General features: G+C 52.9%; 1 protein-coding gene across 4 annotated transcripts in view; it reads left to right on the top strand.

The window, feature by feature from the left end:
- The window catches only part of Zfyve28 (zinc finger FYVE-type containing 28), a 114,728-nt gene that overhangs the window by 65,590 nt on the left and 33,501 nt on the right, over positions 1-15,637 (top strand). For all 4 annotated transcript variants that reach the window (XM_047567151.1, XM_047567153.1, XM_047567154.1 and 1 more), the window contains exons 3-7: positions 1,289-1,426; positions 2,982-3,184; positions 4,102-4,191; positions 5,320-5,409; positions 11,376-11,477. In XM_047567151.1, coding sequence (XP_047423107.1) covers positions 1,289-1,426; positions 2,982-3,184; positions 4,102-4,191; positions 5,320-5,409; positions 11,376-11,477 — 623 coding nt within the window. The remainder of the gene's footprint in view (positions 1-1,288; positions 1,427-2,981; positions 3,185-4,101; positions 4,192-5,319; positions 5,410-11,375; positions 11,478-15,637) is intronic.

A 15,637-nucleotide genomic window follows, 5' to 3' on the forward strand; every position in this document is an offset into this window, starting at 1 on the left:
TTAAAGGAAAAAATTAAACTTTAATGTTCATGGAATTCTATGGAACGTGTGTTAGATGCTTAAAGAACAGGACAATTGTTTCTTTTCTTTCTTAATGCTATCTAATATAATATCATCAAGAAAAGAACAGGACACCTTTAAGGGAAGAATGGGATGTAATCTAAGATGCAGTAAAATGGGCTTGTTTTCTCATATGCATGAGTCTGTTGTGCCCTGTGTTGTGAGCACAAGAAGTAAAGTTAAATGACTTTGAAGGACCTTAAAACAAAAGGTGCTGTGCAGAGATACCAGTCCCACACACGTTAGCTCACAGGCCTTGAGGCAGCCCCAGGGTCTTGGTCTCCATTTCGCAGGTGGGGTCTGGGGCATTGAGAAGCCACATGGCCTGCCCCAGGTTGCACAGTGTGGAGTCCTGTCTCCTTGGTGCTGGCTGATCGTACATGCTGTTCCTTGTCTGCTGGTTCCAGAGGTGACAGGAAGAGCATGGCCTGGTAGTGCCTGGCCCTGATGGATCTCCTCACTCAACCAGGAGAAAACAGAAGTTCAGAGAGGACGATGGCTTTGCTGGGTCCCCAGCTTGCTGAGAGCCCATCAGATTCCCACAGCTCTGGCCATCACTGGGGCAGAGAGAGGCCTTGCCCCTCACACAGGGGCCTTAACTCTACTCTAGGGACATGCCTTACGGCCCCTCTGGGTAGGCTTGGGAAGGCTGACTTCAGGTAGTGTCCCTTTGTGACCTCAGTGCCTGGCAGCATTTGCGCACACCTAGGACGTTCAGGCTGCCACAGGAACAAAAGCAACACAGAAATGTAGCAGCAAGAATGGAATTTTGCTTGTGTCTGTCAGCCTAGCAGTTCTATTTCTCTAACTCTGACCAAGGAGAACCTGCACAGGTGTGCAGAGAGGTGCTCAGGGGCAGTCCTGGTACTGAGCCTGCAGGGAGCCTCAGGAGGGAAAGGCACGTCTTCCTAGGTAACAGGCTTGTGCTGTGGTGAGCACCATGTGAAATGCACCCCATGCTGGGCACATCCCCCAGAGCCACCAGCTGCACAGGGCCAGAGAGCAGCCTGCCAGTGTGGAATCCTGGAGAACACCCTGGGCTCGCCCTGCCTGAGGAGGGGGCCTGGGGCATGGATGTGGGAGCTCCCTGCTCTCAGCTACACATCACACATGGGTGTTTTCTGAGTCACTGCTGTGGCCCTGACCACAGCGGTCTGCGTGCTTTCCAGCAGGACACACAACCCAGCTGGATGTGGCAGTTACTGCACTTTCTCCACTTCTGTTTCAGGATAATGTGTTAAACATCATCAACCAGATCATGGACGAGTGCATTCCGCAGGACCGCGCCCCCCGGGATTTCTGTGTCAAGTTCCCCGAGGAGATCCGGCACGACAACCTGGCGGGCCAGCTGTGGTTCGGGGCTGAGGTAGCTGGCGGCCATCTGGGTTCCAGGGTCCTAGTGTTGAGCTGCCCATCCAGTCACTTCCCCATGGCCTGCCCCTGGGCTCCGGCAGGTGTGGCGTCTCCTCCTGGGGTCCACTGGCCCAGGTTTGCAGATGACGTGATCCGAGCCTATTGGAACACTCAGCCCTTGAAGGTTCTGGAGAGCCATGGACCTGCGCCTCCAGAACTGCACATGCAAGTGGAGTTCCCTGTGTGATTTTAGTGAGACCCTCAGGCACCCAGACACCAGGGACATGGAAGTGGTTCTTTAGCAATGATACCAATATCAAGAATGGTATTCCTCCTCTTCCCCTAGCTATGGCGACAGCTGAGAAGGGGATTCGTGGGGCCTCGACCTTGCCATTTCTCCCTATAGCTCTATCTTCATCTCCCAGTGAGGACACTGAGGCACTGAGAGGAAGATGTCCTACCCCCGTGTGGCTCATGCCCCGCTCGGGGCTCCCATACCCCACTGTGTGGACATCCCAGAGTCCTGCCCTTGAATGTGCTCTGGAGAGGTAGGGGCTGCCCTGCCCTCCGCGCTGTCCCATCCTCCGTGCCATCTCTCGATGCACCCCCGGGCCTGCCCTGCCCATGTGCCCATGGGTACAGCCTCCATCCCCCCACTCACCCGTTCCTCTGAACTGTCTGGTTGGTTCATCCTCCCTGAGGTTCTGGTTGGGTGCAGGTGGCCTGGTGGGCTGCCCTCTCAGCCTCAGAGTTCGTCCTGTGATGTGGCCCTGGGGCAGCCAGAACCATGAGGAGGCCCTCGAGGAAGTGGGAGCAAGTGTGGTACTAGTGCCGCAGGTTCCCCTGCAGGACTGGCCTGGGTACTGGGACCTCTCCTCACTTGCCCACCTGGCAACCTGCTTCTTGTCCTGAATGGTCATTGCTGGTGGGGACTGGACGGTTGACTGGTTCTGCTTTGTGCTGGAGGCTGCCTGGCCTGCGGGGCATCCACATTGCAAGAGGCCCTCCTGGGGGATGCTGCCTCCCCCTGGCCTGAGAGCAGTTGGTGGAACTCCACGTAACTGAGCACATACCCAGAGCCTGGGCAGATGTGGGGATTTGTGGGCAGGGAGCTATATCACCAGCCAGGAGCTGGGGGTCTGGTTTCCCTAGGCCTTGAGCATGACGCGAGGTGTCTGTAACTTCCCAGAAGACTGTGTGCACGGGAGTCCAGATCAGCCCTGCCTGGCACACCTGGGGGCATGGGACTGAGGGTGGCCTCCGGCAGTCATCCCATGGCTGAGCAGGGAAGGGGCAGGAGTCACATCCCTGGATCTCCTTTGCCCCCCGGGCTCTCTTGGCTCTCTGCCCTCCCTGCTTGCCCTTCCGGTATGTGTGGGGACCATGTTGATCATGATCAGGGACATTTGTTACTGCTGCCATGTTGCAGTACTTGGCAGGGACCTCTGCAGAGGGGACGGGCAAGCGCCAGGCGCTGGCCCAGAAGGAGAAGGCAGGCCTGATGCCTCAGGGCATGCAGTCGGTTCCTGAGGCCAGGGCCACTCCTGAGCTTCTTCTCCTGCCCACAGTGCCTGGCTGCTGGCTCCATCATCATGAACCGGGAGCTTGAGAGCATGGCTATGCGGCCGCTGGCCAAGGAGCTGACCCGCAGCTTAGAGGACGTCCGGGGCACCCTCCGTGACCAGGCGCTTCGGGACCTCAGCACCTACACAGAGAAGATGCGAGAAGCATTGAGGCACTTTGATGTCCTGTTTGCGGAGTTTGAGCTGAGGTGACCCTGGAGGGCACAGGCATGGGGAGTCATGCTCTTACCCGTGTGTCTTGGTGGGGCCCAGCTTTTTGGGGTGCGTCCTGATATCTCCAGCAAGAAAATTCTATGTAGGGAGGAACTGCTGAGGAATCCGTTGCCATTTGCTGGTGTGGTTAACCCTGGGGGCTCAGTGTGGGGGGACAGGGGTTTTCCAGGGAGGGGAGATAAGCAGAAATGGCACAGGTGGGGTCCAGCGGGGGTTGGCCACTGTGGACCTTCAAGGGAGAGGACTTGGGATAGGCCCAAGGGGCCAGGCCCAGTGCACTGTGTGCACAGACCCAGTGGGGCTTGCTGTGGACCAGAAATGATTAGGCACAAAATGTGTGTCCCAGGTGATAAAAGTCATGTGTCTTGTGACACGTCAGCTGGGCGGTGAAGGCCATCCGCCCTGGGGGGCGAGGGCCTGTGCAGTCAGGTTTTGTTTTCTTTGATCTTCTCTGGATATTCTAGTAAGTTTTCATTGCAAGAAAAACTTAGTCAGTGATTTAGAAGGAAAGAAAGTGTCCTGAGACTGGCTGACTGACCGCTGCACGGCAGCCTGACGGCCACTCTGCAGGCATCCTGTGAGCCCTGCGTCCGGCTAGGCTGGCTCCAGGCTGTGGAGGTCCATGTGGCCTGACCCACCTCTGCAGTGGGGTGGGCAGTAGAGGGGGCCAGTTATCGAGTGGCAGTGACACTTTCGAGGGCTCACGTGGGGTCGGGCTACGGGGCTGGAGGAGGCGCTGGGCTGGGCCTGCCCTGGTGGGAGCTTGGTCAAGTTGGGGGCTGTGTATTTTTGAAGCTGGTGGTGTGGTCAATGTTGGGAGTTGGGTTTTAACTGAAGACCCCTTCGGGAGGCCAGGTGGCCCAGGGTTCCTGATGCCCTGCTGTGTTTGCAGCTATGTCTCAGCCATGGTGCCCGTGAAGTCCCCTAGGGAGTACTATGTGCAGCAGGAGGTCATCGTGCTCTTCTGTGAGACCGTGGAGAGGTGAGGATGGGCCCCTCCTGGCCCCTGCTCCGGGCCCCGGCAGAGGGCAACCCTGGGGGTCGTGCTGTGTCAGGGGAGGCCCCAGCCTTCCCTCCCCCACCGCATACTTCTCCTCACTGGTGGGCAAAGGCCCGCCCTCCCACGCCTGGCTGACCCCAGGCCCCCTTTAATCTGGTCCCAGAGGGCAGGTGTTACAGGCAAGGTCATGCGACAGGTTGAAAGCAGAAAGGCTAGTACCTGAGCTTCCTCCCTTCCCTGCCTCCTCTGCCTCCTCACTGAGGAACCCTTGCCAGCTTCTGCTGCATAGCATGCTTTTGTGGTGAATCGGGACCTTATTCAGTAATTCAAGGACCCATTTTCTGAATGGACTCCAGGGCCAAGGTTTCACTTCCTATATTTCTCCAATTTGACTAGTGCTATGGTGTTAGCAAGTTTTTTTTTTTTTTTTTTTTTTTTTTTTTTTTTTTTTTTTGGGTGCTGGGAATTGAACCCAGGGCCTTATACATGCAAGGCAAGCACTCTACCAACTGAGCTGTATCCTCAGCCTGTTAGTAAGTTGTGAAATTGGCTAACATCATACTGTAACTCTGTTATTTTTAAAATGCTTTATTTTTTTATTTGAGAGGTGCTTCAAATTGCCAGAAAATAAGCTGACAGGAGCCGTGAGGACAGTGGCGCTGGCATGCCGGGTGGGGACAATATGCTACGGCTGGGAGAGACAGTGGGCCCCATTGCTTCAGGGAAGTTCAGGTTTGGGGCATTTTTGTCCCATGCTTGTTCTTGGCACGAGTCATCTCAGGTTCCTGTGAGTAAGACCTTTGCCTGGATGACACGTGTTCTGCTCTGCTGGACGTCAGAGCCTGTTCAGGGGTGCCCACCCCCTGCACTTTCCGTCTGTCCCTGGGGCAGAGGTGGGAGTGGGCAGATGGGCAGATGAGGCCTGAGCAGAAGCCTCCTTTCTGGGTCTTCCAGGGTGGGGCGGGGCCTTCTCCTCCAGCGTCAGCTCGCTGAGAGTCCTGGTGGCACAGTCGGCCTCCCAACCCTTCAGCTGATGGAGGACACAGGAGAGGGCTGTGCACGCTGCCCTCCTTGTGGATGCCCCACTCACTGCCTCTCTTCCTCGGCCAGGGCCCTGGACTTTGGGTACCTGACCCAGGACATGATTGATGACTACGAGCCAGCCCTCATGTTCACCATCCCTCGGCTGGCCATCGTGTGGTGAGTGCCCTGCTGCCTGGCAGACTGTCAAGTCCCGTGGCGCCAGGCCCTCTGGGTGTTGGTAATGGTCCCTATGCCTCCTGCAGTGGCTGCTCAGCTGCCTAGAGCTGTTACCAGGCTGGCCTGCTGTTCCCTCAGCAGCTGAGGAGCCAAGTGTCCTGAGCACCTCTCACCTCGTTGGTGAGGGAGGGAGCTATAGCCTAAGCAGTGCAAGATGGTGAGCCCCATCACCTGACCCCAGAGAGGTGGACAGCAGCAGATGCTCACAGCCCAGGGGAGGTGAACCTGGCACAACCCTAGGGCCCCCCAGGGCTGCACTTGGGAGCACAGTGACCCTGAGGGGGCTGTGGGAAGCAGGCTTTGCAGTGACAGGAGGCCAGCCCCTGGTTCTCACAGGGGATGTGACTGGTTGTTTCATAGTCTCTGGACTGGCAGGGAGGTGGGCCTGGTAGACCTGCTGGACCAGCTGCACTGACTGGTGGGGATACCCACTGGTCAGGGTGCATGTCGGGAGAGCCAGGAACTCATGGCCGGCCTTTGGAGCCTGGTGGGGCTCAGGGACACCAAGGCAGCACCTGGGATTCTGGTCATGAAGCACCAGCCACTTGCTCAGCACTTCTGAGCTTCTGGGGGCTGAAGAGCCCCTGCACTACTGCTCACTCACACCCAGGCTTCAGATGGGGACACCCCTTCCCTTCCGTCAGAAGAAGGAGGGACAGACATGCCATGGAGATCTGCTGGGCTAGCAACCAGCGAGGTGGCCCAGTGGGCACACAGGTGCAGAGCTGGGCACAGAGCAGGGGGTGGGGAGTCCTGGGGAAAGATGCCTGTTGGAGACGTGGGCGTCAGTGATGTGGTCAGGGAGGGGGTGGTGAGCACAGAGGCCAGGTCAGTCCTGGCTCAGGCTGGGAGGTCCCACTGAGGGCCCAGGGTATCCTGGAACACAGGCATACCCAGCAGGGCAGAGGGCACACAGATTGCCCCTCTGGGGGAAGAGGGGTACAGAGTGGGAGTGGTGCAGTTACAGGACATGGGCTGCAGGGGCAGACGTGCTTCCCTCCCCTCAGGGACATGTCGAGGCTGCAGCAGCAGGAGCAGGGTGCTGGGCATGAGTCCAGAATACCTGTTCAGGCCATTTGCCCACCTGCCTCCTTAGGCGCCCTCTCAGGAAGGTCTTCAGGGTGGTCATTGAGTGTGGTCTGGACCTGGCAGCTTTTCCAGAATTCTCTAAGGCTCTCAGTGCCCCTGGCCCCCTTTCTCCTGCTATCCTCCCTTTTCCCTCATGAAGTTGGCTCCTTTCACTAAGTCACTGCACCTGGCAGGCAGGGCTGGGCATGTCACACCTGAGGGCAGCACTGTAAGAGTCCCTTCCCAGGAAGAACGGGGAACTGCCGTCACCCGAAGATGTCAAGCTGGAAGGCCAGTCAGATGTCCCTGGTGGCCAGCGTCAGGTGGCCTGGGGGACGTGTCCTTCACGTGGGGCACAGTCCTGCCCTGGTGCGCGGAGCCCCACGGGCCTCAAGATTCTGCTGCCCGGTTCTCTTTCTGGGAAAGCTTCTCTTGGTTGCCAGATCCATGCTGGTGAAAATGTTGAACCTTTGTCCTTCTCTCTCCTGCTTAAAAACCCAGCCACCAGCTCCTTGGGGTTAGGGCCTTCCCTCTGCTGGCAGATGGGCCTGAGTCTTCTAGTTCTGCAGCTCTGGGGCTGGGTGCTGCCTTTAGGGAACACCAAGAGCCTCCTTGCTTAAAACCCTCTTGCAAGGGCCCTGGACTGGAACATGCGTGCCTGTCCAGCATGGGACTCAGTGTTGGGTCAAGGGCTGACTTTCCTTGGAAAGCTGCAGAGCCAGCCAAGTCAGCTGCCGTCCTGGGCTGTCTGTCCACAGGCGACTGCACTGACCTCCCTTCTCTGTAGGCTGCCTACCTGACCAAGCAGGGCGGAGGCAGCCTAATCAAAACCCCCAGGAGGGCTGGGAGCGTGACTGTGTTCGAGCACTTGCCTTGCATGTGCAGGCCCTGATTCAAGCTCCTGGGGGCCCCAGGCCTCTGCTAGGCAGCACACCAGTTTTAAAATAAACACCAGGTATCAAAAGATCCCCCAGGTGCTTTGTGCTTCTGGGTTTCAACCTGAAGTTTGCTGCCACATGTGTCCAACTCTTGATCAGCCTCCCTGTCGCTGGCCATGCCTAAGAACAAGTGACCGCAGGACACTGACCACTTCTTCTCTGACCAGCCTCATGGTTTGTCCTCCTGTGACTGGTCAACAACCCAGCCAAGGGCCCTCTTCCTGGGGATAGAGCAAGGGCTAGGCCACTGTGGGCAGGAGCTTTGTCCTGGATGGTCCCCTCCTGGAGACCATCATGAAGTCCCTCAGGCCTCAAGCTGGAGGGAGGGCCTGCAAAGGAGCAGAGGGAATCCCCAGGAGACTCTGTGCGTGCAGAGGGAGAATACAGCATGTGGCTCAGGAAGTAGAAGTGGATGCAGGAGACTGGAGCCCAGGGTGAGAGGGCTCCCCTCCTTCATTCACTGCTGCAGTATGGAAGCACAGTGGGCTTCTGCAGAATTTTTTACATTGATCTGACAGGGTGCAAACCATTGGTGAAAAGTGGAAGATCTACGAAAATGGAAAAACATCCCATGTTTATGGATTGGAAGACAATATAGTTGGGATGGCAATACTCCTCAAGATGATCTGCAGATCTGATGCAGTCCTATCAAAATCCCATTGCCCCCCTTTTTTTGCATAAATGAAAATCTGTTCCTCAAATTCAGATGGACTTCAGTGGGTAAGTAGATAAGAATATCAAAAAAGAAAAACAAAGTGAGGCACTGGCTTTAGGATAGGTATGAAGATCAATGGAATAGAACTGAGAGACTAGAAATAAATGTGGAGATCTGTGGCCAAACAGCCCAGTTAAAAAATGGACAAAGTCAGGTGCACCTGTAATCCCAGCTACTCAGGAGGCTGAGGCCGGAGGATCACAAGTTGGAGGTCAGCCTCAGCAACTTAACGACCTGGATACTAAGACCATTCACTGATGAAAGAACATTCTCCTGTTGGGACAACCAGACAGCCACATGCAAAGGACAAAAGTTGGACCCTGTAGTAGCTAGATTCATGTGTCAGCTTGGCAAGGCTTCAGTACCCACTTAGTTGATCAAGTACCAGTCTGGATGTTGCTGTGAAGGCATTTTAAAAATGATATTAACAGTTAAATCAGTAGACTTTGAGTACAGACGATTATCCTCCTCACTGTGGTGGGCCTCATCCTGAAGCTGAAGGCCACAAGTGAAAATAGGAGACCAAAATCTCCTGAGTAAGAGCACATTTTGCCTTTAAATGGCCTGGGGACTTGAGCTGCAGCCTCAGCTCTTCTAAGTCTCCAGCCAGCCTGCTGACCTGCCCTGCAAATTTTGAACTTCCCAGGTTCTTCAACCTTGTGCACCAATTCCTTAAATTAAATGCCCCTCTTTCTGTCTTAGCTCTTCACTTCTGTGACCAAAATCCCTGACACAGGCAAGTTAGAGAAGGAAAGTTTATTTTGTCTCATTGTTTCAGTGGATTCAGTCCATGGTCAGCCAGCTCCATTGGTCTGGGCCTGCGGTGAGCCAGAACATCATGGTGGAAGGGCAGGTGGAGGAAAGCTGCTCAGCTCACGGCAGCAGGAAAGGAGGGGGGAGGGAAGAGGGAGGAGGGAGGGAAGAGGGAGAGGGATGAGGAAGGAGCCAGGGAGAAGATAAGCCCTTCCAGGGAAAGCTCCCAGTGACCCACTTCCCAGGGGGATTCATCCACTGAGGTCAGAACCCTGGTGATGGCTTTGCTTCACCCACGCCCCATCGCTGAACAGATGAGACTTGGGGGACAGTCCAGATCCAAACAACAACACACACACAATCTCCCCCTGCTGTCCCCTCCTCCCCTCCCTCCTTCCTCCCGCTCCCCCTTTCTCTCTCCCTGACTAATGCAGGGGTAAGTCTTCATGTTCCCATATTTGATGGTGAATTGTTGCATTTAATACCAAAAGCACCAATAGCAAAATAAAAAATAAGTAAGTTGGATTTCACCAAAATTAACTTTTATGTATCAAGGGATATTATCACAAAAGTGGAAAGACAACCAAAAGGGTAAGAAGAAATATTTGAAAACCATGTATCCGATAAATGTTTAGCATCCAGAATATATGAAGAACCCTCAATATGACTCAATAATAAAGAGACCAACAGCCCAGTTAAAAAATGGGTGAAGTCAGGTGCGCCTGTAATCCCAGCTACTCAGGAGGCTGAGGCTGGAGGATCACAAGTTGGAGGTCAGCCTCAGCAACTTAATGAGACCCTGGGGGTGTAGCTCAGTGACCCCTGGGTTCAATCCCCAGTACCCACCCCATAGGGCAAAGACTTGAATAGACATTTCTCCAAAGAAGATACACAAATAGCCAACAAGCACGTGAAAAGATGTTCAACATCATTGTCATTAAGGAAGTGCAAATCAAAACCTCAGGTAGACACTACGTCACCCACTAAGGGGGCTGTGATATGAAAATCTGAAAGGAGGAGATGTGGAAAAGCAGGAATCTGTGCCTACTGTTGGCAGGAATGTCAAATGGTGCAGCTGCTGTGAAGAACTGTGCACCCGACATTCTGTCACAGAGGATCACGCGACCTGTGTGGTAACCCCTGGCTACCCTGCCAGGCGTGTACTCGGGAGATAAAGACACGCCCCGCTCACGCACAGGTGTTCATGGAAGCATCAATTGCAATAGCCAAAAGGTGGAGACTACCTGGAGGTCCCGGGATGAATGGTAAGCAATGGCACACACTGGAGCTCGACTTGGCCACAGAGGACTCAGAACACCGACGCTGAGGGGCCTTGACACAGGGCTGCGTGAGGGCAGCCGGACTCGAAAGGCCAGCCACCGGTCATTCTGTGTGCAGGAAGTGTCCCAAACAGGTGATTTCCTAGAGGCAGAAGGTAGATTCAGGGTTGCCCGGGGCCGGGGTGGGTGGAGGGGTGCTGAAGGGCATTCTCCTGGGGCACTGAAAAGACATGAAGCTGGCGAGAGCTGTGAGCGCAGCAGAGAAGACTGGCCAGCGGGGCTGGGGCCTGCTCTGCCTGCGGACATTCCCTCCCAGCTCACCTGAGCTGGCTGGGCCTCTGTGAGCCGCGCCTGCTGGCCCGGCCCTGGGCTGCCCTGCTCCTCTTTGGCAGGCCTGCACTTGGCTGTGGCCTGTAGGCCTGTGAGGCTGGTCCCCAGCCCCGCGGGCAGCTTCAGTCACGGCGGCAGCTTCTTCTGATTGCTGGTGGAGGTACCTTGGAGCTGGGGAGGCTGCACAGAACCTGGGGGGCCTCAGTGGACAAAGAGAAATGGGGCTGTCTGGAGGGCACTGAGCAAGCTGGCCTCAGCAGGCTCAGCAGAGTGCCTGGGTGGGACGCGGGGGAGCCCGTCCTGGGAGGGAGGGCTGTGAGCACCATGGCCCCTGGGCAAGAGGCCGGTTTCCTGGGGTGGAGGTGGTCAGGAGACAGGGCTTCCTTTCTTGGGGGGTGGCAAGGGGTGACTCACTTGGGACCTCAGTTCTCCAACTTGCTTTTGGGGTAGGCAGTTTGGGGCCTGATCCTTGTAAGCCTCCAGTTCTTCCATTTCTAAGGATATAGGTTTTCCCAACTTTGACGCTAATTTCTCTGATGGCAATGCTGATGTATACGTATTCTTTTGATTATTTTATGATTACTTCCATGAACACAAGCTAATCAACTTCAACGATGATGAAGTCTGGGTGATAATTTTCATTACCTTTTTCTAAACGTATTTAGGACCTGCTCACCAGGCCAACAGTGGGGCTGTGGCCGTGCTGAGCAGTGTTGTGCCAGCCACAGGGCCGCCATCTCCTTGTAGGTATTGAGGCTGGGGTCTGGGCTTGCCCAGGGGCCCACAGGGCTAACCACACTGGCTTTTGTGTCTCAAATGCAGTGGCCTCGTGGTTTATGCAGATGGACCCCTGAATCTGGATCGCAAGGTGGAGGACATGTCGGAGCTGTTCCGTCCCTTTCACTCGTTGCTACGGAAAATAAGGTGGGACTGGGGTGGGCAGGCAGAGTGGGAGGGTGGGAGCTGAGTCCAGTGCTCGGCCTTCCCAAGTCTCCTGGGTGGTACGTGGCCTTGTGGTAGTCAGAACCAGCTTGCTCTTGCCCCTACTGGCCTCTCCAGCTGAGCCATGGGTGCAGAGCCTCACGCTGCCCGCCCCGCAGGGCCCAGGCAGCTCTTGGCTGACTCTCCTCTCCTGAGGCCTGACCTTGCCGCTGTCCAGTCACTGGTGCTGACACACTGGTCTTGGTCTTTAGTTACTGGTTGCAAGGTTTGTGTTGCTGTGTTGGAGCCCTTTTGAAGCTGCATACCTTTCTGTTGTGAGGACTGAGATCTCTGCCCAGCAGCCTCCCCAAGCTGACAGTGCCCAACAGTGGCCTCCTGGAGAACTAGGAGTGCATGAAGGCCATGGCCATGTGTCCTCTGAGGGCCTCCTTGGCCTATGGCCTTGGACACCTGGGTGTTCCTCCAGGGCCCCTGCTCCCTGGATGTGGGTGAGGCCAGTGGGCCCTGGGCCTTGCAACCCCCTCCCTGGATCTGGCAGGATATCCAAGGCTCTAGAATCTGCCTAGCACAGGATGGTCTCAGGCATAGCCAGCTAGGGAAGGTTTTTTGGAGACCTGGAGAGCACAGCACAGAACCGTGCTCCATGAGGATCCAGTGAGACATGCCTCTTGGGCATCCCAGTGTGATTGGGGTCTCGAGGTTGTGGGACCTTGGTCCAAGGTCCTTGGTGAGTCAGGGGCTTGGGGTGGGAGGTGCTGTCTAGTTTGTTGTTCATGGTGGCTATTGACCACTTCCTTGCCACTCTGGGAAGAAGATGGCCCCTGGACTCAGAGGCTCAGGTCCTGCCCTCTCTGGGTGACTGTTTAGGAGACGAGACAACAGTCCATGAGGTGAGATGATGGACAGCACAGGCCAGGAAGGAAAGGGCAGGGCCTCATTGGACTGGGTCCTCATATGAGGGACAGGGCTGGTGCTGGGATGTGGGGTGGGAGGAGGAGTTGCCAGGCATGGTGTGGGAGAGACCACTTAGGTGATGGGAGGCTGCCTAGTGGTAGATTACCTGCCTAGCACACACAGGGTCCTGGGTTTAGTTCCTGATTTAAAAAAATGAAAGATGAAAAGGGAAGAGATCTAAAGAGTGCAGGCATGACCAGCCATCTTCATCTTTTTTAAAACTGTGGGTGAGACTCCTGCTTTGGGACAGAGCAGTCTCTACAGGCTGCCTCAGGCTGCAGAGGGCCAGCTCTCAGCTCAGCAGTTGGAAAACATAAGCTGGAGAAAGCATTCCATAAAGGCCATGGGAAGGCGCCAGCGAGGGTTGGATGAGCTGGGTTCTGGAGAGGTAGAGCTTTTCCAGAGAGAAGGTGAACTGGCCTTCTTACCTGGCCCTACTTTTTTTTTTTTAGTTCTAGATGGACACAATGCCTTTGTTTTATTTATTTATTTTTATGTGGTGCTGAGGATCAAACCCAGGGCCTCACACATACTAGGCAAGCGCTCTTCCACTGAGCCACAACCCCAGCCTCTGGCCCTTTTTTTCCAAGGAACTATTTGATGATTCCAGGCAGGTGTTGGTAATTGTCCAAAGCTCAGTTTCCCAGGCACAGAATCTGTTCTGAGGGAGAGAACCCAGTTGCAAGGGGCTGAGGAACATATGAGGAGACTACCTGCCAGGTTCTGGGGAGGCAAGCAATCTGGGCAGGAAGATCCCCAGCAGCCAGGGAGGTTTCCTGAAGTTCTGAGAAGCTTAGGAAACAAAAGCATGCCTCCAGAACACTACCAGCCTCCCCTTGAGACATTTGCCTGATTAAAAGCTACATGGGGCATGGGCTGGAGGCTGAACTGGCAAATGGATAGGTTTCCTGCAGCCTTTGGGGTCTGTGTGGACAGCAACCCACCAAGCTCAGCAGTAGTAATAGACCGAAGCTGTCACTAGACCCAGTCTGCTTGATATCTGAACATGATATGGTAATGGACCCTCATACCTAACAGAGGAAAGGGGCATTCCCTCAGATGGAAGAAAGCAGCATCTGTCACCCCTTGATTATTTTATATACAGTGTCGAGTATCTAATCCCAAATTGCTAAAAATGAAGTGGCAAGAAAATGTAATTGGTGGTCAAGAGAAGAGCTAGAAAATTGATGCAGACTGAAGATGATCTGGATTTTAGAGTTTATATACAAGGACTTGAACACAGTTAGGATTGTATATTAAAGAAAATAGAAGAAAGGGATAAATTAGGAGGGTGGTGAATTTAGAGAATTGGAATCTATAAAAAAAAGAAACAGCATTCTAGAGCTATGAAAATTCATAATCTGAAAACAAGGACCTGGAAGATGGGTTCGATAGCAGATGGAACCAGCAGAACACAGAGGTGATGAACTTGAAAACGGCTCAGTAGAGGAGAGCCATAGTGAAGCACAGAGGGAAAAAGAGGAAACAAAAGCCCCAACCACAGAACACAGCACAGGAGACAGGTGTGACATACTCAGGTGTAATGCAGTGGACAGACTCCCAGAGAGGCAGAGAGAATGGGCAGAAGAAACGCCAAAGAAAGAGTGAATAGGAGTTTCCCCAAACTGATGAGAAATCTACCTAAAGCTCAGGAGGTTAAGAAAACGCCAAGCAAGATATGCACAAAAAGTACTGAGTATATCACAGTAAAATTGCCAAAATTGAAGAAAAAAATGTAAAAGAAGCAAGAGAAAAAGGATATGCCACTTTGAAAGGAACAGAGAGACATTACCTTCTCAAAAAAGGAACAATATAATGGAAGCGAGAATGCTATGAAATGATATGCATTAAGTGCTGAAAGAAAATGACTGCCAACCAGCATTTATAACCAGAAAAAACATCCTTCAAAAATAGTGAATTAGGGCTGGGGTTGTGGCTCCGTGGTAAAGTGCTTGCCTAGCACATGTGAGGCACTGGGTTTGATTCTCAGCACCACATAAAAAATAAAAAAATAAAATAAAGGTATTGAGTTCTTCTACAACTACAAATATTTTTTAAAATTAATGAATTATTCCAAAACATAAAACTGAGGGAATTTGTTATTAGCAGCCTATATTAGAAAAACTAATTAGAGTTCCTCGGGAAAAAGAAAAGGTGATCTCAGGTAGAAATGTGAAACATACGAGAACCTGAAGACCATGATGGTGGAATAATATAAATGAATGTTGATAGCATTAAATGCTATAAATCAGAAGATAAGATGGACTCTTTCAGATAAAATTTAAAGTTTATTTAAATCAGCTAGAAAATAATAAGTTTATCACACCTGTCAAGAAAGCAGAAGAGGGCTGGGTTTGTGGCTCAGTGGTAGAGCACTCACCTAGCACGTGTGTGAGGTACTAGGTTCGAATCTCAGCACCACATATAAATAAATAAAAATAAAGGTCCTTCAACAACTAAAAAATTTTTTAAAAAGACAGCAGAGAGAAATAATAAAACAGATATCAATGAAGTAGAAAATAAGTATACAGTAGAGAAAATTAACAGAGCCAAAAAGTCGTTCTTTAAAAAGATTAATAAAAATGATAAGTTCCTGGCAAGACTAGTTAAAAAAAAATAGAGAAAACACAAATCACAAATAATAATGGAAAGGACATATCACTACAGACATCAAAAAGACAGTAAGTGAGTACTGCGAACAACTTTATATCAATAAATTTGGCAATTCAGATGAAAAGGATAATTTCTTCAAAAATGAACCAATCAAGCTGACAGAAGAAACAGAAAATCTCTGCAGTCCCATGTATGTCCAGAAAATCAAATCCATTATTTAAAAACCCTCCTATAAGTAGAATTCTCCAGAATAGAGAGTCTAGAAGCAGACCGGCATACACACAGCTCCCTCACTTAGGACGACGTGGCAGCGCACTGTGGGAGCAGTTGTCTTTTTTTCTAAGTGGGCTAAACAGTGTCCCCTGTCTCCTTGGTGAGTCATTTCCCTCAGGATTCCCTGACGTTGCTGTAGAGCTCGCCACTTCCAGTGCTGCTAACTTGCCAGTGGATTTCCATGTGAAGAAAAATGCCTGGTTCACAGGTATCTCTGGGTATCTGGATCCTAATGCAACCGCATGCAAAATCAGTTCCAGACACAGTGCAGATATAAATGTGGGCTGTAAAATAATGGAGCT

Source organism: Sciurus carolinensis, chromosome 10 (assembly GCF_902686445.1).
Source record: "Sciurus carolinensis chromosome 10, mSciCar1.2, whole genome shotgun sequence".
Taxonomy (NCBI): Eukaryota; Metazoa; Chordata; class Mammalia; order Rodentia; family Sciuridae; genus Sciurus; species Sciurus carolinensis.